Source organism: Hemitrygon akajei, chromosome 9, assembly GCF_048418815.1.
Source record: "Hemitrygon akajei chromosome 9, sHemAka1.3, whole genome shotgun sequence".
NCBI classification, from domain to species: domain Eukaryota; kingdom Metazoa; phylum Chordata; class Chondrichthyes; order Myliobatiformes; family Dasyatidae; genus Hemitrygon; species Hemitrygon akajei.
The window spans coordinates 24,420,490-24,446,018 of record NC_133132.1 but is presented as its reverse complement, the minus strand read 5'-3'; the positions used below and the strand labels follow the sequence as shown (position 1 = coordinate 24,446,018).

Here is a 25,529-nt window from a genome sequence, read left to right as displayed (position 1 = left end):
GTGAGCCTGGTGAGGGGAAGTACAGGTGGGTGTATTCTCCCATTAGTCCTGACATCCCAAGAAGACTGACAAAAATTCACACAAAAGCTGTGGTCTCACCATGTGCTCATACAAGTACGCTGCTGCTCCTGTATGCAATTCCTCTTGCAATTATTTGCCTACTTAACCTTTTGTTTAATCCATTTCTGCACAAGTACACAGAGTCCTGATTGTACATCTCTCATCATTTCTAAGATGATAAAAGGAGTAGGAGCAGCAGACCATAGTATTAATGATAAGACTCTTGGTAGTGTGGAAACTCAAAAGGGATCTTGGGGTCTGAGTCCATAGGACACTCAAAGCTGCTTTGCAGGTTGACTCTGTGGTTAAGACAGCATACGATGCATTGGACTTCATCAACTGAGGGATTGAGTTCTAGAGCCAAAAGGTAATGTTACAGTTGTATAGGACCCTGGTCAGACCCCACTTGGAGTACTGTGCTCAATTCTGGTTGCCTCATTACAGGAAGGATGTGGAAATCATAGAAAGGGTGCAGAGGAGATTTACAAGGATGTTGCCTGGATTGGGGAGCATGCCTCATGAGAATAGGTTGAGTGAACTTGGCCTTTTCTCCTTGGAGTGACAGAGGTTGCGAGGTGACCTGATAGAGGTGTATAAGATAATGAGAGGCATTGATCATGTGGATAGTCAATGGCTTTTTCCCCAGGGCTGAAATGGCTAACCTGAGAGGGCACAATTTTAAGGTGCTGGGAAGTAGGTACAGAGGGGATGTCAGGGGTAAGTTTTTTTTTTAGGCAGAGAGTGATGAGTAAGTGGAATGAGCTGCTGGTGACTGTGGTGAAGGTGGATACATTAGGGTCTTTTAAGAGGCTCCTGGATAGGTACATGGAGCTTAGAAAAACAAAGGGCTATGGGTAACCCGAGGTAATTTCTAAAGTAAGTACATGTTCGGCACAGCATTGTGGGCTATAGGGCCTGTATTGTGCTGTAGGTTTTCTATGTTTCTATGAGTTAACCAACTGGCCCATCGAGCTTGCACTATTCAATAAAATCATGGCTGATCTGACTGTGGACTCGGCTCTACTTACTTGCCTTTTCCCCATAGCCCTTAATTCCTTTAACAGTATCTTAAATCTATTTAATGAGGTTGCCTCGCTGCTTCTCTGAGCTGAAAATTCCAGACTCACTACTCTCTGGGAAAAGCAGTTTTCCTCATTTCTGTCCTAAATCTACTCCTCCCAAATCAAGGCCAAGCCCCTCACTTATCAACTTTTCTGCCTTAATCATATCTATCCCTTTCATAATCTTATGAGTTTTGATAAGATCCCCTCTCATTCTTCTGAATTCCAACAAGTAAAATCTCAGGGACTCAATCTCTCCTCACAGCTTAAACCCCTCATCTCCAGAACCAATCTGGTGAACCTCCTCTGCACCAAAGCCTTTCCTCAAGTAAGGAGATCAATACTGTATACAGTATTTCAAATGTAGCCTTACCAGTACCCTGCACAGTTGCAATAAAACCTCCCTGCTCTTAAGTTCAGCCCTCTAGAAACAAAGATTCAAAGATTCCATCTGCCTGATTAATAATCAACCTTTTCTGATTTATGCACAAACACTCCAAGTCTCCACGTATAACAGCACACTGCAAACTTCTCTGTATAAATAATAATCAGAATCTTTTATTTTTCCGACCAAAGTGGATGATCTCACATTTACCAAAGTTGTACTCCATTTGCCAGACTTTCGCCCATTCACTTAACCGATCTACATCTCTGCACACTCTCTGCATCTCAGAATCAGATTTATTATCACTGGCATGTGTCGTGAAATTTGTTAATTTTGCAGCAACAGTTCAATGCAATACACAATCTAGAAGAGGAAAAATTAATAATAAATAAGTAAATCAATTACAGTACATGCATATTGAATAGATTAAAAATCATGCAAAAAACATAAATATGTTTAAAAAGTGAGGTAGAGTTCAATGTCCATTTAGGATGGCAGAGGGGAAGAAGCTGTTCCTGAATTGTGCCTTCAAGCTTTTGTACCTCCTACCTGATGGTAACAGTGAGAAAAGGGCATGCCCTGGGTGCGGGAGGTCCTAAATAATGGACATTGCCTTTCCGAAACACCGCTCCTTGAAGATGTCCTGAGTACTTTGTAGGCTAGTACCTAAGATGGAGCCGACTAAATTCACACCATCTGCAGCTTCTTTCATCTGCTGCACAATTTGCTTTTCCACTTAATTTAGCAAACTTCAATACACTACACTCGGTCCCCTCTTCCAAATCATTAATGTACACCGTGAACAGTTGCGGGCCCAGTACCAAACCCTGCTGTACACCACTCACCACTGCCTTCTATTGGTTAACAATGCTCTAATTATTTTGTATTCTAATGGTGTCAAAATGGTTGGTGTGACACATCTAGAGTGATAGTGTAGTGGGTAGTGCTTGTTGCTCGCACTTTCAACTTCCACCACTGGCTATCAGTCTCATGAAGAGAGCTGAGTGGGTAAGCCTCATGTAGTGCCTCCTCACTAGCAACACATGGGAACTGAACTCCTTTCAGACTCAGATAAAACTACAGAGGACAGGGAGGAGGCCTGGCCCCTGAACATATTAACACCCAAGCCCACTGGTCTGCAGACACACCCCGGTGCTCGTAAACCAGATCCCCAGCTATAGGTAAATAGCCCCACTACCTTATGGGCAGCCTCAGGAGAGACGAAGACTACAGGAGTAAACCCAGACAACAAATCCAGAGTGGAGCCCCTCAGGCAGATGGATGTCATTGAACAGCCTTCCAACAGCTCCTGAGCCAAGCTGGTGCCAAACGTATTGCTTCATAAGCTTTCCTTTAGACTTCACTGGTGAGGCCAAGAGGGGGATCTTGACAATGGGCATCTCAGGATCTCCATACCTTCCACCCAGGCTTGTGATGATGATGATGATTACACATTCTCCCTCAAGACCAACGGATGCCAACCAACCATACTAATTCATTATCCCCAAATTCATGCATCCTTATCCAATTGATAAGTCTTTCTTATCCATTGCAGCAACTTATAGAGTGTCTTTTGGAAATCCAAACTTCCTGTTTCCCTCTATCCATCACACTCATTACATCCTCAAAGGACTCCAGTATGTTTGCCAAACAGGACCTACTCCTTCATGAATCCATGCTATGCCTGTGTGAAGGAACCACTTCTATCCAGATTTCTCATTTTTTCTTCCTTACTTCCCAAATACAGACGTTAAACTGTTATAGTTGCCCCTTTTACCTACACATCATTTTTTAAACAATGCCTACCAATCCACCATGACACTCCCAGAGTGCAGAAAATATTGGTAAATTTCTCCGAGCAGTGCCACCATTCCAACATGCTTCAAGGCCGCCACCATCGTCCCCGTGCCGAAGAAGTCTTCAGTGTCCTGCCTAAATGACTACCGTCCCGTTGCACTTACATCCATCATCATGAAGTGTTTCGAGAGGCTCGTCATGAGGCATATCAAGACCCTGCTGCCCCCCTCACTGGACCCCCTGCAGTTTACATACCGTCACAACCGCTCAACAGATGATGCCATTGCCACCACCCTCCACCTGGCCCTAACCCACCTGGACAAAAAAGACACATACGTTCGGATACTGTTCATAGACTTCAGTTTAGCATTCAACACAATCATCCCTCAGAAACTGACTGGAAAGCTAAGCCTACCAGGCCTGAACACCTCCCTCTGCAACTGGATCCTAGACTTCCTGACTGGGAGACCTCAGTCAGTCCGGATCGGGAGCAGCATTTCCAACACCATCACACTGAGCACGGGGGCTCCCCAGGGTTGCGTGCTCAGTCCACTGCTGTTCACTCTGCTGACCCACGACTGTGCTGCAACACACAGCTCGAAACACATCATCAAGTTCGCCGATGACACGACTGTGGTGGGTCTCATCAGCAAGAACGACGAGTCCGCTTACAGAGAGGAGGTGCAGCGGCTAACAGACTGGTGCAGAGCCAACAACCTGTCTCTTAATGTGAACAAAACAAAAGAGATGGTTGTTGACTTCAGGAGGGCACGGAGCAACCACTCTCCGCTGAACATCAATGGCTCCTCAGTAGAGATCGTAAAGAGCACCAAATTTCTTGGTATTCACCTGACGGAGAATCTCACCTGGTCCCTCAACACCAGCTCCATAGCAAAGAAAGCCCAGCAGCGTCTCTACTTTTTGCGAAGGCTGAGGAAAGTCCATCTCCCACCCCCCCATCCTCATCACATTCTACAGGGGTTGTATTGAGAGTATCCTGAGCAGCTGCATCACTGCCTGGTTCAGAAATTGCAACATCCCGGATCGTAAGACCCTGCAGCAGATAGTGAGGTCAGCTGAGAAGATCATTGGGGTCTCTCTTCCTGCCATCACGGACATTTACACTACACGCTGCATACGCAAAGGAAACAACAAAGGAAACAACCCCATGCACCCTTCATACAATCTCTTCTCCCTCCTGCCATCTGGGAAAAGGCTCCGAAGCATTCGGGCTCTCACGATCAAACTATGTAACAGTTTCTTCCCCCAAGCTATCAGACTCCTCAATACCCGAAGCCTGGACTGACACCTTGCCCTACTGTTCTGTTTATTAACCCGTTCTGTTTATCAACCTGTCCAAATCACCTTAAACCTGCATTCTCACTTGACCTGCCGAAATCACATTAAACCTGCATTCCCACTCAACCTGTCCAAATCACATTAAACCTGCATTCCCACTCAACCTGCCCAAATCACATTAAACCTGCATTCTCACTTGACCTGCCGAAATCTCATTAAACCTGCATTCCCCACTCAACCTGTCCAAATCACAGTAAACCTGCATTCCCACTCAACCTGCCCAAATCAACCTGTCCAAATCACATTAAACCTGCATTCCCACTCAACCTGCCCAAATCAACGTCCAAATCACATTAAACCTGCTTTCTCACTTGACCTGCCGAAATCTCATTAAACCTGCATTCCCCACTCAACCTGTCCAAATCACAGTAAACCTGCATTCCCACTCAACCTGCCCAAATCAACCTGTCCAAATCACATTAAACCTACATTCCTACTCAACCTGCCCAAATCACATTAAACCCGCATTCCAATCAACTTTCCAAATCACCTTAAACCTGCATTCTCACTTGACCTGCCCAAATCAACCTGTCCAAATCACATTAAACCTGCATTCCCACTCAACCTGCCCAAATCAACCTGTCCAAATCACATTAAACCTGCATTCCCACTCAACCTGCCCAAATCAACCTGTCCAAATCACATTAAACCTACATTCCCACTCAACCTGTCCAAATCACATTAAACCCGCATTTCCTACTCAACCTGCCCAAATCACATTAAACCCGCATTCTCACTTGACCTGCCGAAATCACATTAAACCTGCATTCCCACTCAACCTGCCCAAATCAACCTGTCCAAATCACATTAAACCTGCATTCCCACTCAACCTGCCCAAATCACATTAAACCTGCATTCTCACTTGACCTGCCGAAATCTCATTAAACCGGTATTCCCCACTCAACCTGTCCAAATCACAGTAAACCTGCATTCCCACTCAACCTGTCCAAATCACATTAAACCTGCATTCCCACTCAACCTGCCCAAATCAACCTGTCCAAATCACATTAAACCTGCATTCCCACTCAACCTGCCCAAATCAACCTGTCCAAATCACATTAAACCTGTATTCCCCACTCAACCTGCCCAAATTACATTAAACCGGTATTCCCCACTCAACCTGTCCAAATCACATTAAACCTGCATTCCAAATCAATTTGCCCAAATCACATTAAACCTGTATTTCTCATTCAACCTGTACAAATCACATTAAACCTGCATTCCTCTGCAGCTCATACTCCCCACCAGCTTCATGTTGTCTACAAAAATGGAGACATGACATTTCACTTCCCCATCCAAATTACTGATACATATTAGGAATAGCTGGTGCCCCAGCACTGATCCCAATGCACCTCATCAGTCACTGTCTGCTGCTCAGAATAAGACCCATTAATTCTTGTTTCTTTTTGGGTTTTTTTGTTTTCTGTCAGTTCTTTGATCACAGCAGCACATTATCCCTAAACCAATCTTACTAATTTCACCTGCAGAAGCTTTTTATCTCCAACCACATCACTTTTTGAGTCTCTGAAGCCATTTTTCCACAGCAGCAGCTCGTTGCAGTTTGTGTCTTCATTCAGGACAACAGCTGAGATGAGCCAAACCAGAACATCCCCCTTAGGAAGGAGCTTCTAATTAACATAGTCAAAGTATTTCTTACATGCAACCTTATGGAAAGCCATCTGAAAATCCAAATACAGAACATCTACCGATTCTCTTCTACCCACTCCACTAGCTGTATCCTCAAAGAAAATTGTCAAGCATGACCTTCCCTTTGTAAACCCATGTCGACTTTAACTGACACTATCACTGTTTTCCAAATGGTCTATTATACCTCTAAGAATGGACTCCTGCACTTTCCCCATTACTGGCATCAACCTATAATTTTTGTTTTTCTTCTCTCTCTTTTCTCCCCCCAATAGTGGGGTTACATTAGTCATCCTTCAATCTGTAGAAACTGCTACAGGGTCTGAAAATCACTGTCTGAAAATACTGACAATACATCCATCATTCTTTGGATACTCCCATAACTACTTTGGGATGCAGATTATCAGCTCTGGACACTTAATCGCTATCATTCCCATCAACATTCCCAAATCTATTTCTTTACCCATACCGAATTCTTTTGATTCCTCACTCTCATTAGACACTCAGTGTACTACCACTTGCATACTCCTTTATGAAGCCAAATCCAAAGTATTTATGAGTGAGCCAGCGCTTTCCTCTTTGGAGAGAAAGACGTTAACAGGTGATTTAATTGAGGTACAAGATGATAAGAGGCAAAGATCAAATGGACCCAAAGACTTCTGGGTAATACTAGGGCATAATTGTAAGATGATTGGAGGGAAGTATAGGGGTGATGTCAGAAAGTTGTTTTTTTTTTTAAACAAAGAAAGTAGCGTAGAATGCCCTGCCAAGTATGTTCTATTTGGTCAATTTTTCATTCCCCACCCCTGCTTCTCACTGAAAGGAGGCTGTATTTGTTTTCACATTCCTACTGAAGCTTTTCCAGTCCGTTTTCATGGATGATCTTTAGGCTTTAAGAAGAAAACATCATACAAAAAGTTGCACAAATTATTTATTTTTTTTATTTTTTTATTAGTTTTTCAAAACATTTTACAAAATTAAAAACCCCAAATCCCAATGAGGAGCATTAATACAGTGCAAAATTAAGCATACAATAACAATATGCTACAAAGGAAGAGAATTTAACAAAAAAGCACCTAAATTAAAGACAAGTAAGCTTAGTGTCCTCCCCAAGCCCCACAACACAAGAAAAAAACAACAACTCCAGACCAACCACCACACAATATAGAGAGTATAAGTCAGGACAGTCAAACTCCCAGACTGTGAATACACTTAGCAATAGAGGATAATAATGCCTACTACCAGAAAAAAAAAGGGAGCTGAAAGCGAAAAGAAGAAAAAAAAAGAAAAAAAACCCTAGTCAAGAGAAAGGTTATGAAAGTACTCGATAAAAGGTCCCCAGACCTTATGGAACTTTAGATCCGAATTAAGAACTGAATAATGAATTTTTTCGAGGTCCAAGCATGCCATAATGTCGTTAAGCCATTGCGCATGAGTGGGCGGGGCAACATCTCTCCATCTAAGGAGGATCAAGCGTCTCGCCAGGAGAGAGGCAAAGGATAGTATTCGGCATTTGGTCGGACCCAGACATAAATCTGTCTCGCCCCAAAAACCGAACAGAGCAATTAAGGGGTTAGGTTCTAGGTGCTGATTCAGAATACCCGATAATGTAGTGAAGACATCTTTCCAGAATTTCTCCAAGCTAGGACAGAACTAGTACATATGGATGAGAGAGGCCACGCCCCTCTTGCATTTATCACAGAGCGGACTAATGCCAGGGTAGAATCGAGATAGTTTAGATTTAGACATATGGGCTCTATGAACAATCTTAAACTGTAAAAGGCAATGGCGAGCACAAAGAGAGGTTGAGTTAACCGATTTGAGAACTGAGTCCCAGCTCTCCTCGGATAAGGAGATATTTAAATCCTGCTCCCAGGCCATTTTAATTTTATCCACAGGGGCCCGTCGTAAGGCTGCTAGGTTATCTCGGATAATTGATATTAAACCTTTACCTAGTGGATTAATGGTAAAAAATAGGTCCATAGCATTTTTCGCAGGCATTTCAGGAAAGTTAGGAATTAAAGGAGCAGTAAAGTGTCGGATTTGGAGATATCTGAAAAAGTGAGCGTTAGGCAGGTTGAACTTAACAGAGAGCTGCTGAAAAGAAGCGAAGCGATTATCAATGAAGAGATCTTCAAAATGTCTAATGCCCTTCCTGTACCAAACATGGAATGCTGAATCGTACGTAGCAGGGAAAAAAAGGTGATTATGTGCGACAGGGCTAGAAACGGAAAACCCCTGGAAACCATAGCATTTCCTGAACTGAGCCCATATACACAAAGTGTGTCTAACAAGAGGATTAGCTATTGATCTGGGCAGACTGCTAGGGAGTGCAGAGCCAAGAAGTGCAGATATAGACAATTCTTTAGTGGAGCTCAACTCCATTGCCACCCAGTTAGGGCACTCGGGTTGACCGTGGAAGAAAGACCAGAAGGCAGCACAACGTATATAAGCTGCCCAGTAATATAAGCAAAAGTTAGGTAAAGCCATGCCACCCTCTTTTTTAGATTTTTGGAGGTGGATTTTATTAATTCTAGAGCGCTTATTCTGCCACAGATATGACAAAATAATAGAGTCTAAGGAATCAAAAAAAGATTTAGGAATAAAAATTGGGATAGATTGAAATAAGTATAAAAATTTGGGGAGAACATACATTTTAACAACATTAATACGACCTACCAAAGACATAGATAGAGGTGACCATTGTACCAGACTCTGTTTTATAGCATATGAAAGATTGACAAAGTTTTCACGAAAGAGATCTTTAAACTTCCTTGTGACTGTAATTCCAAGATAAGTAAATTGATTATGGACTACTTTAAAAGGGAGATCACGAAATATTAGTTCTTGTGCTTCTTTATTAATTGGGAAAAGTTCATTCTTATGTAAATTGAGTTCATAGCCAGAGATCTGGCTAAACTGGTCAAGAAGTGAAAACATTAGAGGTAAGGATGTAAATGGATTTGAGAGAAAGAGTAATAAGTCACCAGCACAGAGAGAAACTTTATGCTCAACACCCCCTCTCCAAATCCCGGTCAATTCAGGACAATTTCGAAATGCTATCGCCAGAGGTTTATTGCCAAATCAAAGAGAAAGGGACTTAAGGGGCATCCCTGACGGGTGCCACGTTTGAGATTAAATACTTGGGATTTCTGAAAATTAGTTAGAACAGAAGCAGTAGGACACAGGTACAGCAATTGGATCCAAGAGATGAAACTTTGGCCGAGGTCAAATTTTTCTAAGACTGCAAAAAGGTAGTTCCACTCTATACGATCAAATGCTTTCTCCGCATCAAGGGAGATAACACATTCAGGAGTCCCAGTTGGAGCTGAGTATAGAATATTAAATAGATGCCGAATGTTAAAAAAAGGGAGATGGTTTTTAATAAAGCCTGTTTGGTCACCAGAGATAATGGTGGGAATAACGGTTTCTAATCTATGAGCCAACACTTTAGCTAAGATCTTTACATCAACATTGAGCAGAGAGATCGGCCTGTACGAGGAACACTCTGTTGGGTCTTTGCCCTTTTTTAAAAGAAGAATAATACATGCCTCATTGAAAGAGGGTGGCAATTTGCCATAATTAAACGAGTCAGATAATACTGAAAGTAACTGAGGAGAAAGAAGTGAAGAGAATGATTCATAAAATTCTACAGGGAACCCATCAGGTCCAGGAGATTTCCCTGAGGACAGTGCAGAAATTGCAAAAGATATTTCTTCTGATGATATAGGCACATTGAGTTTGGCTTTGAAATCAGATGAAAGTGAGGGGATATTCAGATTCTGTAAAAATTGATCCACAGAGATATTGTCATTCAGAGATTCAGAGGAATAAAGCCGAGAATAAAAATTTTTAAATGCGTCATTAATTTCTAAATGATCCAATGTAAAGTCTCCATTCTCCTTCCGGATCTTTGTAATATGTTGTTTGGCTTTGGAACGTCTCAGCTGATTGGCTAGGAATTTACCAGACTTATCCCCATGAATGTAAAAGCAACTCTTGCTTTCGAGAAGTTGGCGTTCGACAGGTTGAGTGGACAGAAGGTTAAATTTAGTTTGGAGTTCAACGCGCTTCTTGTATAATTCAGGGTTCTTAGTTTGGGCATATATTTGATCCAAATCTTTAATCTGGTTAATGAGGTCTGCTCGATCTGCACAGGATCTTCTATTGAGATTCGCTGTGTAAGAGATTACTTGACCCCTCAGATATGCTTTCATGGCATCCCAGACAATCTGGGATGGCACTTCAGGTGATGTATTAGTGTTAAAATAAAAGGTTATCTGGTCCTTAATAAATTTTACGAAATCATCATCCGATAATAAAGTTGAATCGAACCACCAGTGTTTATTCCTCTGAGGGAGACCAGGAAAGTTCAGAGAGAGGGTAATTGGGGCATGGTCAGAAATCAGTATACTCTGATAGTCACAAGAGTGGGCAAATGGGATAAGTTGGTTATCAAGTAAGAAATAGTCAATTCTAGTGAAGGTATGGTGAACATGTGAGAAAAAAGAATAATCTCTCTCCGTAGGATGGAGGAAACGCCATATATCAGAGATACCAAAATTAGAGAGAAACGATTGAATAGCTAAGGCAGATTTAGTAGGTGATCTGGTAACAGAGGACGATCGGTCCAGTTTAGGATCCAACCAACAGTTGAAGTCACCACCCAGTATAAGAGAGTATGAATTTAAGTCTGGTAGTGAGGAAAAAAACCGTTCAAAAAAAGTTAACATCATCAAAGTTGGGGGCATACAGGTTTGCTAGTGCAACTTTAGTGTTATAGTTTACCAGAAACAATAATAAAACGGCCATTTGTATCAGATATTTTATTATGGAGTTCAAAAGGAATATTTGAGTTAATAAGAATGGAGACTCCCCTAGCTTTAGCGGCAAAGGATGAATGAAAATGCTGACCCGCCCACTTTGACAGAAGCCGGGAGTTATCAAAACAACGAATATGAGTTTCTTGAAGGAAAGCAATGTCAGCTTTGAGTTATTTGATATGTGAGAATACCTTCCTCCTTTTAACAGGGTGATTCAATCCCTTTACATTCCAGCTCAGGAACTTAAGTGCACTAGCCATTATCAATTACTAATGCATAAAAGGCAGCAGGCATATAAAAAGTCAAGCAGTACAATAGCAGTCTGGGAGCAGAGATGTAAACATAGATTCGTGAAATCAAAACATATACATGTCCTGAGCAATAAAGAGAAACAATAAATACAGTGAGTGATGTTGGAACTGGAAAATCCACCCCACCCGCACAACCCAAAACTAGACGGCTACCAAAACACGTAGCTAGCTCTACCAAAAAAAGTAACCCAAATACAACTTCCAGATCTGTGTCATTAACAACAGTTCCGTATAAATACTATAGCAAATAGTAACTAGTTTATGCACTAGAAAACATAACTACAGATTAGAATACCTTCTGCAGAAATATAAAACTTAATACAGAGAGAATCAGAAGAAAACCAAAACTAACCTACCCGCGAAAAATTATAGAAGAATAAAGTAAGAGAAAGGGAAAAAAAAAGGTAAGAAAGAAAAAGAAAAAAGAGGAAGGGGAAACTTATAAATTCAAGACGAGTATTTATCAACCATTTACAGAGAAGGGAGAAAAAAATTCAGAGATTAGAAAAAAGGGGTGAAGAAAAGAAAAAAGATAAAATAAATAAATATCTTAAAAAAAGGAAAAATAAATCAGCAATTAAACTGTGAACCAACAAACAGGGAGGCCTTCACTAAAGACTTCGAACCTCCAAAACAAGTTAGAGTTAGTTGTAGAACTCTGTAGGTAAAGTTATACAAGAATAAAAATAGATTACACACACACCAAATCCCGGGAGAAATTGTCAACAGCCCTTAAAGTTTCAATGAATAGTGTCCGAGTGATTCAAGTGAAGTCTGAGTCCAGAAAAAGTAATTTTACTACGAGGAGTATTTATCCACCATTTTAGGAGGTCCGATCAGATTCCGAAGATGACTGGATAGCTGGAAGACTTGCCACAAACGCTTCAGCTTCCTTCGCTGATTTGAACCACTTGTATTTCCCGGTATTAAGCTTGATTCGTAGATCGGCAGGATTGCAAAGAGAAGGTTTGAAACCACGATCAAAAAGCACTTTCATTGCGCCTTTAAACTCAGCGCGCATCTTTAAGGTCTGGGGTGCAAAATCTTCCACAAAGCGAATGGTTGTATCCTGGAAAGGAAAAGACCCCCTGCGATGCACCTCTACAATCAGACTGTGTTTTACCTGGTATTGATGGAAACACAAGACTACTGGTCGCGGACGGGAGCCCAGAATTCCGGGGGGAACGTAAACTCTGTGTGCCCGTTCGAGCTCGGGCGGCTTCGGAAGCAAATCTTTCCCGAATATCTCACAGAGAAACTCGGCGAAAAACTTCACGGTTGATCCCTGTTCGGTCGCCTCTGGCAATCTAAGAATTCTGAGGTTGCAGCGCCTGCTGCGATTTTCGAGATCCACCATTTTGGAAAGAAGTTTGTTAGATTTTTCCTCTAAGCTGGAACAGAGAGTCTCCAAGTATAGAACACGACTTTCTAAATCTTCAGAAGTCGAATCGATGCGAGATAAGTGTTCAGCATGCTTGTCCACTTTATCATTGATCCGATCCAGTTTGTCTTCTAACTGTTTGAAAGCGGTTTTAAATTCCTTTAAAATTTTGTCTCGGAGCTTTCCGAGCGCAACCAGAGTCTCGTCCGAGGGGGTCATAGCTTCTTTTCTCCCGGATTTAGAACTCTTGCTAGACATTGTAAGTTAGATATATTCACAGGCAAGTAAGAGATACCGAAATAATTCCTAACTAAGGTTTAAAAAATGGAGACGTTTAGTGCAAAGATAGCGACAGTAACAGAACAAAAGTTCGGAGCAGCTAAACAATCGCCATCTTACAAATTATTTGCTGTACATGTATTGAGTCACAATGGTCCCAAGTCAGGTGCCAATTCTATTGTTCAATCGATTGGACACCCTTCATGCTCAGCCATATCACTTAATATTCCTGAAGAGATTTCAGCCTCCTGTCCATACTTCATTGGATATGTCAAGATAGACAGACATACACTTCCAGAACAAGAGTGAGCTTCAGAAGAAAATTACACAAGCCACTAAGAAACATGCAAAGAGAAACAAACGAATAGAAGGACAGCAGGAAAGAAGGAATTGTGAGGTCAGTGTTGGATCTGTGTCTTGAAGAGGAAAGAATTGTGAGGTCGGTCTCGGATCTGCGTCTTGTGAGAAAGAAATTGTGAGGTCAGTCTCAGATCTGTGCCTTGTGAGGAAAGAATTATGAGGTTGGTCTCGGATCTGTTTCTTGTGAGGAAGGAATTATGAGGTCGGTCTCGGATCTGAGTCTTGTAAGGTCAGTCTCAGATCTGTGTCTTGCGAACCTGTTCACCATGTTATGAATTCTGGAACCAGAAGCTCATCCCAAAGTTCTGACAACTACCCTGTCTGTTGGTGAATCTCAACTCAGCTGCTGTTCTGATTGAAGATCCAAACAACTGGCAATATGATAAATAGTTATATGGATCAAAATTGTTTGGTACAAACAGCATCTCAATATGAACAATTCACTAGTTGCTCCAGCTGCTTATTATAACTAACCTGACACCATGTTGCCTCTCTCTGGGATATTTTCCCAAATAACATCAAAGACTAAACCGAAGTTAAAGACAGTCCAACAAAGGCACAAACATAACCCTGCTGTTCAGCTAAAACTTTGGGCCCCAATGAATCACCTCCTTCCATGACTTAGAGTTTAATATCATTCAGGGAAACACATGCCCCACAGGGTGGAAGACAAGGAAAAACCAAGTCAATTTTATTAAAAACTTACTTATAAAAGTCTTCATAGAATCTTCCCTCGTGGTCCTGCTGAATAGAGGATCGGTGACTCTCAGGAAATTCATCTGGAGCCAACACAACAGATCAGAGTACGGTATGCATGTGAAAGCAGCAGGATGGGATCATATATATTAGATTAGATTAGCTAAATTTGTCATGTTTACATGGAAATATTAAAATATACAGTGAAATGCATTGTTTGGGTCAACAACACAACAGTCAGAGAATGTGCTGGGCAGCCTGCAAGTGTCGCCATGATTCAAGCACCAACATAGCATTCCCAAAACCATAAGAAACCCACATGAGCATAGAGAGAATGTACAAGCTCCTTACAGACCATGGTTGAAATCAAACTCCAATTGGTGATCAGTAATTGTGCTAACCACGAGGCAGCCAGAGCTGCAGGAGGGGTGGAGGTGGCCAGAACTGCGAACAGGCACAGAATACACTACTTGTTCAGCAGTTCTGCCTTCCGGTGAGAAGAACCAGTTCCATATCTGATAAGCAGATGAGATTTTGTTGACAGAACCACTCACAAAGTAATGGAAAGCAGGGAGTGGCTGAAAGTGAAGGTTTGGAGAGCTGAACCCCAGGGTTTCTTGCGGAGCTCAGTTATCAGATGATTTGAGTAAAGGGAACTGGACATTGGAATTTACTCTTGAGATGGAAACAGCGTTAACAACAATGAAAAATATAAAAACATCGGGCCATGCAGCAGGATCTGTAAGGTGGTGATAAAGTAACTTGATGTGCATCAGAAGGTCAGGTAATGTTACTGGGGAAAGTGTATGGAGATAACAAAGAACATGAATCCAAAAAAGAATAGTGTGTGACATACACAAAATGCTGCCTGGCCTGCTGTGTTCCACCAGCATTTTGTGTGTGTTATTGTTTGAATTTCCAGCATCTGCAAATTTCCTAGTGTGTGACATGATGACTCTCAGCACCTGTTCAGTTCCATGAGCAGAGGTGCAGGATGCCAGTGGTGAGCTGGTGAGAAGGCCAGAGAACCATATGCAGCAAGAACATTCATTAAAGAAAAAGATATTAAAGTCAGCGAGGGAATACATGAAGTCACAGACTTTTCCTCCCAAAAAATTCTTTAAATAACATAAGACCATAACAGATTGGAGCAGAATTAGGCCATTGCATCATGGCTCAACAACATTCTCCTGCCTTCTCCGTGCAACCTTTGACATCCTGACTATGATGACAAAAGGGTTGGAGGTGTTGTGGATAGTGTGGAGGGCTGTCAGAGGTTACAGCGGGTCATTGATAGGTTGCAAAACTGGGCTGAGAGGTGACAGATGGCGTTCAACCCAGGTAAGTGTGAGGTGGTTCATTTTGGTAGGTCAAATATGATGGCAGAATATAGTATTAATGGTAAGACTCTTGGCAGTGTGGAGGATCAGAGGGATCTTGGGGTCTGAGTCCATAGGACACTCAAAGCTGCGGCGAAGGTTGACTCTGTGGTTAAGGAGGCATACGGTACATTGGCCTTCATCAATCGTGGGATTGAGTTTAGGAGCCAAGAGGTAATGTTGCAGCTATATAAGACCCTGGTCAGACCTCACTTGAAGTACTGTGCTCAGTTCTGGTCGCCTCACTACAGGAGGGATGTGAAAACTAAAGAAAGGGTGGAAAGGAGATTTACAAGGATGTTGCCTGGATTCGGAAGCATGCTTTATAAGAATAGGTTGAGTGTACTTGGCCTTTTCTCCTTGTAGCGATGGAGGATGAGAGGTGACCTGATAGAGGCGTATAAGATGATTAAGAGGCATTGATAGTGTGGATAGTCAGAGGCTTTTTCCCAGGGCTGAAATGACTAACATGAGAGGGCACAGTTTTAAGGTGCTTGGAAGTAGTACAGAGGAGATGTCAGGGTTAAGTTATTTTTTTAATTATTATTATTATTAATTTATTTATTTATCTGTCTGTCTATTTATTTATTTATTAATTAATGCACAGTGGTGAGTGCATGGAATGGGCTACTGGCGATAGTGGTGGAGGCAGATATAATAGGGTCTTTTAAAAGACTCTTGGATAGGTACATGGACCTTAGAAAAATAGACAACTATTTCTGTCATTCTGCTAGTGCCTTCTACAGTGAAGACTGACAGAAAATACTTAGGTTCCTCCACCATTTCTTTGTTCCCCCATTAATACCCCTCTAGTGTCATTTTCCAGTATCCAATACCCATTCTTACCTCTGTTTTACTCTTTATACAGTATATCTGAACAAACGTTTGATATTGACTCTTACATTATTGGCTAGCTTACCTTCAAATTTCATCTTTCTCTCCTTATGGCTCTGTAGTTGCCTTCTGTCAGTTTTTAAAAGAATTCCAATCCTCTAACTTCCCACTAATTTATGCTATATTATATCCCTCTCTTTTGCTTTTATGCAGTCTTTGACTTCTCTTGTCACAGTTGTGTCATCCTCCCTATAGAACATTCTTCCTTGGGATGGGTCTGTCCTGCTGTTTTTGAATTGCTCCCAGAAACTTCAGCCATTGCTGTTCTGCTGCCGTCCCTGTTAGTGACCCCTCCCAATCAACTTTCACCAGCTCCTCTCTCATGACTCCCTTTACTCCATTATAATACTAATACATCTGACTTTAGCTTCTCCCTCTCAAACTGCAGGGTGAATTCTATCATATTATGATCACTACTTCCCAAAGGGTTCCTATACCTTAAGCTCCCTAATCAAATTTGGTTTACTACACAACAACCAATCCAAAATTGTCTTTCTCAGTGGATTTAACCACAAACCTCTCAAAAGCCATCTCATAAGTATTCTACAAGTTCTCTCTTAGGATTCAGCACTAATCTGACTTTCCCCAATCAACCTGCATATTGAAGTCCCCCATGACTTTGCCCTTTTTACATGCTTTTTTTCCTATCTGCTATTATAATTTGAACCCCACATACTGGCTACTATTTGTTCAACACCCATCAGGGTCTTTTTACCTTTGCAGTTTCTTAACTCTACCCAGAAGGATTCTACATCTTCCTATCCTATATCACCTTTTTCTAATGATTTGATTTCATTTTTTACTAACAGAAATACCACACTATCCCCTCTGCCTGTACTTTTGATACAATTTGTGTCCTTGGATGTCCTTTCCCCATCCTCAGCCCTATCACTCCGGTTCCCATCCCCCTGATGTCTAAACCCCCCCCCCAACAGCTGTGGCAAGCTGCCTGCTAGGTTGTTGATACCCATCCTTTCTGTAAAGGCCATACCTTCCCCAGAAGAGATCCCAAAGATTCAGAAATCTGAAAGCAAGCCCCCCTGTACCAATTCCTCAGCCAAGCATTTATCAGCCAAATCATCCTATTGTTACGTACCCGTGACACGTGACAGTGGTACCCTTGTCACGTGACTGGGGTTGAAGTTATACTGGACATGAGGTAATGGTGGAGTGATGTCATTTTCCCGCCAGTAGAGGTCATGTGACAGGTTTTTTCTACAGGGTATAAAAGGAAGATCCACCCTGTCAGGTGGGGCAGTTCGTGGCTGGATTTGCCAAGATGACTTCATGTTACTGGGTGATTTAATGTGATGACGCAGTTTAGTTAAAAATGAAGTTTTATATAATGCCTAAAGTTTAAAAGGTCAGAGCCAACGGTTTCTTTGCTGATGGAGAGTGAAGATAAGAATTTGGAAGACAAATCGAGAAGAATCGATTTTCGACACGGTGGATGGATTGACTTCGACCTTGTGTGATCCTCATTCGGAAGGATTTCGTTGACTATTCTCGCTGTTGACCCCTGGGATGACCAGAAAGGGTTTGAGAATAGTGTGGAAGAGAGGTCAGTCACTTTAAGTTGTTATATTTAATAAAATTCGACGTGGGAGTTCGACGCTGGGAATCGAAGGACATCGACGTGGAAGAGAATTTAAATCGCTTTAAAAAAGTCTCTCCTTTTAAAAGTACCGTGAGCTTTTGAACTGTCGGCATATCGTTCTTTGAACTGTTTTCATTCGGCATATCGCTTTAACGAACTGAGTTCGTTTCAATACCGCTTTAAAGACTGTTTGAGACTGCAAAGCTATTAAGAACTGTCTGACCAGCTGCCAGCAGCTGGTTTCGGGTCATTGTTTGGGTTTGTTTACTTTTGAAGGGGGTTTGTTATCAGTGTTTAATAAACGTGTTATTTGTTATAAAACCCCTTGCCTAACTCATCTATATTATTGTTGCCCGAATACGTAACATAATTATGGGGGCTACGTTCGGAATTGAATTATTTGATTTTAAAAAGTTTTTTGAATTTTGAATCGGTGTTTTGGTAACGGGGATTGCTCGATTTTTTTTTGTTTGATTGGCTTGTGAGTGGTATTCGGCAACGATGAATATTGATGAGTTTCTGGATTCGCCAGACGCGGATTTGTTAGCGAAGGCAAAAAAAACTGAAGTGTCTGAGATTGCTAATCGGTTGCATCTTAAAGGGATCTTGCCAACTACGTCAAAAGCTGTAATACAGAGAAAGATCGCATCACATTTTGTGGCTTCGGGTCATTTTGAAGAATCGATTTTAGAATCGTTTCCAATAAGTAATCTGGAGATGCAGTTGCAAATTGAACAAATGATGTTAGAAAGGTGTAAATTGGAAGCTGAACAAAAGCAGAGAGATTTTGAATATGCAATGGCTAAATTAAGGTCTGTAGAACAGTCTGCTGATTCTAAAAAACCGTTTGTTGCTAGCCAAGAAATTAAATTGGTCCCTCCATTTAGTGAAACAGAAGTGGAAAGATATTTTCAACATTTTGAAACTATTGCTCGGATGTCAGAGTGGCCGAAAGATAAATGGTCAGTGTTATTACAGAGTGTAATCAAAGGCAAGGCACAACAGGTTTACACAGCTTTAACTGCTGCGCAAGCATTAGATTATGATATTGTGAAAGAAAATATTCTCAAATCGTATGAATTGGTCCCAGAAGCGTACAGGGAAAGATTCAGGAGTTTGAAAAAGTCTGTGGAAAAGACTTATGTGGAATTTGCCTATGATAAAGCTATGTGTTTTGAGAGATGGGTTTCTTCTCAAAATGTAGATGAGGACTATGAGACATTGAGAGAGCTGATTTTGATGGAGGAATTTAAAAGAAGCATTCCTGTTGAAGTAAGGACCTACTTAAATGAGAGGGATACTGATAAATTGCAGGACTGTGCTAGATTAGCTGATGAGTATGTTTTAATCCATAAGAATAAATTTCCTCAGGGTAGAATTTTTAAGAGGAAAAATAATATGGAGACTCAAGGTAAATCAGAAATTAAATTAGAGGTTAATGAGAGAGGTAAGGAGGAAGGAAAACCTGTGAAGGAAAGACAGTTTGGTCTTATTTGTAACTATTGTAAGAAGCCTGGCCATGTAATAGCTAACTGTTTCAAATTGAAAAAGAAAGAGAAGGATGCAGTTCCGGATGCTTGTGTGCAACATACTGAAGCACCTGTAAAGTTACAGGGTTTGGTAAACACAAATGAGGATTTGTTAGAGTCTGACAAAGTTAGAAAGGGATATGATCATTTTATAACTGAAGGGTTTGTATCCTTGAAAGAAGGATCTACTCTGGTGCCAATAAAGATTCTTAGGGATACTGGAGCTTCTCAATCACTGATGTTAGATAGTGTGTTGAAGTTTAATGAAGAGAGTGATACTGGTGAGGTAAATTACATAAGAGGTGTTGGAAGTGATTTTATGCCTGTACGTTTACATGAAGTAAATTTAAAGTCAGGGTTGGTTACAGGATTTGTTAAGGTAGGATTACAGCATAGCTTACCTGTGAGGGGTATTTCTTTATTGTTAGGTAATGACTTGGCAGGTGGACAAGTTTTTCCTGAAGTGCATTTGACAATGGAATCAGAGGTACCAGAGGTGAATTCTAACACAGATTCTTCTTGTGTTGTGACTAGAGCTATGGCTAAAAAGATTGATGTGCAGAATGAGGTTGTTACTCATGACTGTTCAACTCAGGATTTGAGTTTTGAGGATGTGTCAGAAACTTTCTTACCTTCGTTGTTTGAACAAGGTTCTGGGAGTAAGTCTGACTATGAAGATTTATCTTTGTCACGGAAGGAGATGATAGCAGAGCAGAATAGAGATCCTGAGATTATAAAATTAAGGGAACAAGCTTTACTAGGTAGTGAAATTGAGAAGGTGTCAGTAGGATATTACTTGGAAAAAGGAGTGTTGATGAGGAAGTGGAGGTCGCCTACAATTCCTGCAAGTGAGGAATGGAATGTTGTTTACCAGGTAGTTGTTCCTAAAGTTTATCGGAATGAGATTTTGACTTTAGCTCATAGTGTGCCTTTAGGTGGACATCAAGGGGTAAGGAAAACTGTGGACAAGATTTTAAAACATTTTTACTGGCCTGGTTTAAGAAAAGATGTGGCGATGTTTTGTAAGACGTGCCATACTTGTCAAATTGTGGGTAAACCAAATCAGGTTACACCAGTAGCTCCATTAAAACCTATTCCAGCATTTGGTGAACCGTTTTCTAAAGTTATTGTAGATTGTGTTGGTCCATTACCAAAGACAAAAACTGGTTATCAGTATTTGTTGACTATCATGTGTACTTCGTCTAGGTTTCCAGAGGCAGTACCACTTAGGAATATAAAAGCTAAAACTGTGACGAAGGCTCTTATAAAATTCTTTACTTATTTTGGATTGCCTAAGGAAATACAAACTGATCAAGGTAGTAATTTTATGTCTGGATTGTTTCAACAGATAGTTTATAAATTGGGAGCTAAGCAAATTACTTCGTCTGCATACCATCCAGAATCGCAAGGTGCTTTGGAGAGGTTTCATTCTACTCTCAAGAATATGATTAGGACATATTGTGTGGAGAATGAAGGTGACTGGGATGAGAGTATAAACTTACTTTTATTTGCAGTAAGGGAATCGGTACAGGAATCTTTAGGTTTTAGTCCATTTGAACTTGTGTTTGGACATAGAGTTAGAGGACCTTTAGCTTTATTGAAGGAACAGTGGATTAGTAAGGAAGTGCATACTAATTTGTTGGACTATGTTTTGAAATTTAAGGACAGGTTACATAAAGCTTGTAGCTTAGCCAAGGAAAATTTGAAGTTGGCTCAGGGGAAAATGAAGACTTGGTATGATAAGGAAGCTAGGATGAGGATGTTTAAGCCTGGAGATAAGGTGTTGGTTTTTTTCCCAGTGCAGATAAATCCTTTACAAGCTAGATTTCATGGACCTTATGAAATTGTGTCTAGAGTTAATGATGTGGATTATGTAATAAAAACTCCAGATCGTAGAAGGTCAACACAACTTTGCCACATAAATATGATTAAACCATATTTTGAGAAACAATCTGATACTGTGACTGTTGTGGTTAGTGAGAATGAGTTGGATTTAACTGGGAACATGATAGATGATTCATCTGACTTTCATTCTAAATCTAACATTGTTTCTGTTAGGTTACCTAATTCGACTATTTTGGAAAATATGGATGAGAAATTAGCACATTTACAGCTAGAGCAGAAACAACAGATGAAGGAATTGATTTTTAAGTATAAGGATTTGTTTCCAGATGTTCCGAGAAGGACTACTATAGCTTCACATGATGTAGATGTTGGAGATGCCAAACCTATTAAACAACATCCATATAGGATGAACATGGAAAAATGTGAACTTGCTGAGAAAGAAATTGAATACATGTTAGAGAATGATATTATTAGACATTCTAACTCGAATTGGAGTTCGCCATGTGTAATGGTGCCAAAACTTGATGGTAGTATTAGGTTTTGTACGGACTATAGAAAGGTGAATGCTGTAACGAAAACAGATGCATATAGATGATTGTGTAGATAAAGTTGGGAAAGCAAAGTTCCTTACAAAGATTGATTTATTGAAAGGGTATTGGTGTGTTCCATTAACAGACAGAGGTAGAGAGATTTCTGCATTTGTAACTCCATCTGGGTTATATGAGTATAATGTTCTTCCATTTGGGATGAAGAATGCGCCAGGTACTTTTCAGAGGATGATTAACTCTGTGATTCAGGGATTGAAAGATACTGATGCTTATATTGATGATTTAGTGACAGGAAATGATACTTGGGAAGCACACATAATTGCGGTGGAGAAATTGTTTGAAAAGCTTTCAAAAGCTAACTTGACTATTAATTTAGCCAAGAGTGAACTTGGACATGCTACTGTGACTTACCTTGGTTATGTTGTAGGTCAAGGTAAGGTAGCTCCTGTTCAGGCAAAAGTTCAGGCAATTTTAGAAATTCCCACTCCGACGGGGAAAAAAACTCTCAGAAGGTTTTTGGGAATGGTAGGATATTATCGAAAATTTTGTAAGAATTTTGCTAATGTTGCCCTTCCATTAACTAATCTTCTGCAGAAGAATGTGAAGTTTGTGTGGACAGTGTTTTGTCAGGAAGCATTTGAAAAATTGAAAACAATGATATGTGAACAACCTGTGCTTAAGGCACCTGACTTTGAAAAACCTTTTTCATTAGCTGTGGATGCTAGTGATGAAGCTGCGGGAGCAGTATTGATGCAAAGGAATGAGGGTGATGAGGTTGATCATCCAGTAGCTTACTTTTCTAAGAAATTTAATAAGCATCAAAGAAACTATTCAACAATAGAGAAAGAATTGTTATCTCTTGTTTTAGCTTTGGAATATTTTGAGGTATATGTTGGTACAACTCAAAAATCACTTATTGTTTACACTGATCATAATCCGTTAGTTTTTCTGAGTAAGATGAAAAACAAAAACAGAAGATTGTTAAATTGGAGTTTGATGTTACAAGAGTACAATATTGTGATAACTCATATTAAAGGTAAAGATAATGTGGTTGCTGATTGTCTATCTCGATATTGAATGTACAATGTTTTTTTTTTTGGAGTGGTTTTTTTTTATTGTAACACTCCTACTGTATTGTATATTGTGTATGTTATATGATTTATACATTTGTTTTTTTTTTGTAAGTAATTGTTAAAAATTTTTGTTCTTGATAGACCAAAAATGTTTTTTTTGGAGGGAGGTGTTACGTACCCGTGACACGTGACAGTGGTACCCTTGTCACGTGACTGGGGTTGAAGTTATACTGGACATGAGGTAATGGTGGAGTGATGTCATTTTCCCGCCAGTAGAGGTCATGTGACAGGTTTTTTCTACAGGGTATAAAAGGAAGATCCACCCTGTCAGGTGGGGCAGTTCGTGGCTGGATTTGCCAAGATGACTTCATGTTACTGTGTGATTTAATGTGATGACGCAGTTTAGTTAAAAATGAAGTTTTATATAATGCCTAAAGTTTAAAAGGTCAGAGCCAACGGTTTCTTTGCTGATGGAGAGTGAAGATAAGAATTTGGAAGACAAATCGAGAAGAATCGATTTTCGACACGGTGGATGGATTGACTTCGACCTTGTGTGATCCTCATTCGGAAGGATTTCGTTGACTATTCTCGCTGTTGACCCCTGGGATGACCAGAAAGGGTTTGAGAATAGTGTGGAAGAGAGGTCAGTCACTTTAAGTTGTTATATTTAATAAAATTCGACGTGGGAGTTCGACGCTGGGAATCGAAGGACATCGACGTGGAAGAGAATTTAAATCGCTTTAAAAAAGTCTCTCCTTTTAAAAGTACCGTGAGCTTTTGAACTGTCGGCATATCGTTCTTTGAACTGTTTTCATTCGGCATATCGCTTTAACGAACTGAGTTCGTTTCAATACCGCTTTAAAGACTGTTTGAGACTGCAAAGCTATTAAGAACTGTCTGACCAGCTGCCAGCAGCTGGTTTCGGGTCATTGTTTGGGTTTGTTTACTTTTGAAGGGGGTTTGTTATCAATGTTTAATAAACGTGTTATTTGTTATAAAACCCCTTGCCTAACTCATCTATATTATTGTTGCCCGAATACGTAACACTATTCTTACCCTCACTGGCACATGGCACAGGCAGTCCAGAGATTACTACCCTGGAGGTCATGTTTTTCAGCTTTCTACCTAACTCCCTATATTCTTTCTTCAATACTTCCTCCCTTTTCCTACCTAGATCGTTGGTACAAATATGACCCATATTCAAAGAAAACACAACCTTGGGTGTGTTGGTTGTCAACCCAAATGATGTATTTCACCACATTTCGATGTACATCTGCTAAGTAAATCTGAATATGAATTAAAGCATATCTGACTTCAGACTTGGGCCTTACATGGGACCATTAATTTTATATAAATGTAAGCAAATTAACTTGAGTCAGTGATGTATTTCTCAACAGCTAACACCCAAAACAGCAATAAATTATAAGCAGCAGCACAATTAGTGCAGATTTCCAAGCTAAAGAGTCCACCAGCAACAGCATACAGAGATTGGTTTTAGCATCAGTGTGGAAAAGGACAAAGATAAAATAGGAGAGAGGGTGGGGGAGGGGGGGAAGAGAAAGGGAAAGAAGAAGAGGAAAGAGAGGGCACCAAAGTTCAAAATGAGCAAGCTGATAGCTGAGGAAAGAAGGTAGTATGGGTGAATATTTCACAGCTGCCTTTATGAATGTGGTGGTTGGAGAGGGGGTAATGCTGATATTGCAGTTCAGGAGGAAGCATTTTTATTTAATTATTTAGAGATACAGCACAGTAACAGGCCCTTATGGCCCAACTTGCTGCATCACCCAATCATACCCACATAACCAATAACCCATTAATCCACAGACATTTTGGAATGTGGGAGGAAATGGGAGCAGCTGGAGAAAACCCACACAGTCACAGGGAGAATGTACAAACTCCTTACAAACAGAGGCGAGAACTGAACCCAGGTTGTTAACACTGTAAAGCATTGTGCTAACCACTGCACTACCTTGCCACCCCAAAGTGTAAGAAACATAGTTAAAGGAGAATTATGAAGGTTCTCAGAATGTCTGAAAGTGGATACGTCACCAGGCCCAGATGGAATATATCTCAGCCTGTTAAAGAATCTCCGACCATCATTTCTCCATCATCTGAGCAAATACAAGGAAACTTTACAGTGTATGTCTTTAAAAGGTGGCAGGATTCTGCAACTGGATCCTAGACTTCCTGACTGGGAGACCTCAGTCAATCCAGATTGGGAGCAGCACCTCCAACACCATCACACTGAGAACGGGGGGGGGGGGGGCTCCCCAGGGTTGCGTGCTCAGTCCACTGCTGTTCACTCTGCTGACCCACGACTGTGCTGCAACACACAGCTCGAACCATATCATCAAGTTCGCCGAAGACACGACCGTGGTGGGTCTCATCAGCAAGAACGATGAGTCAGCTTACAGAGAGGAGGTGCAGCGGCTAACGGACTGGTGCAGAGCCAACAACTTGTCTCTAAATGTCAACAAAAGAGATGGTTGTTGACTTCAGGAGGGCACG

General features: G+C 40.8%; 1 protein-coding gene across 6 annotated transcripts in view; it reads right to left on the bottom strand.

Moving 5' to 3' along the window:
- The window catches only part of depdc5 (DEP domain containing 5, GATOR1 subcomplex subunit), a 267,024-nt gene that overhangs the window by 204,454 nt on the left and 37,041 nt on the right, over positions 1 to 25,529 (bottom strand). For all 6 annotated transcript variants that reach the window (XR_012100187.1, XM_073055636.1, XM_073055639.1 and 3 more), the window contains exon 11: positions 14,167 to 14,239. Coding sequence is in view for 5 of the 6 variants with exons in the window: in XM_073055636.1 (XP_072911737.1) it covers positions 14,167 to 14,239 (73 nt within the window). In the remaining variant the exon portion in view is untranslated. The remainder of the gene's footprint in view (positions 1 to 14,166; positions 14,240 to 25,529) is intronic.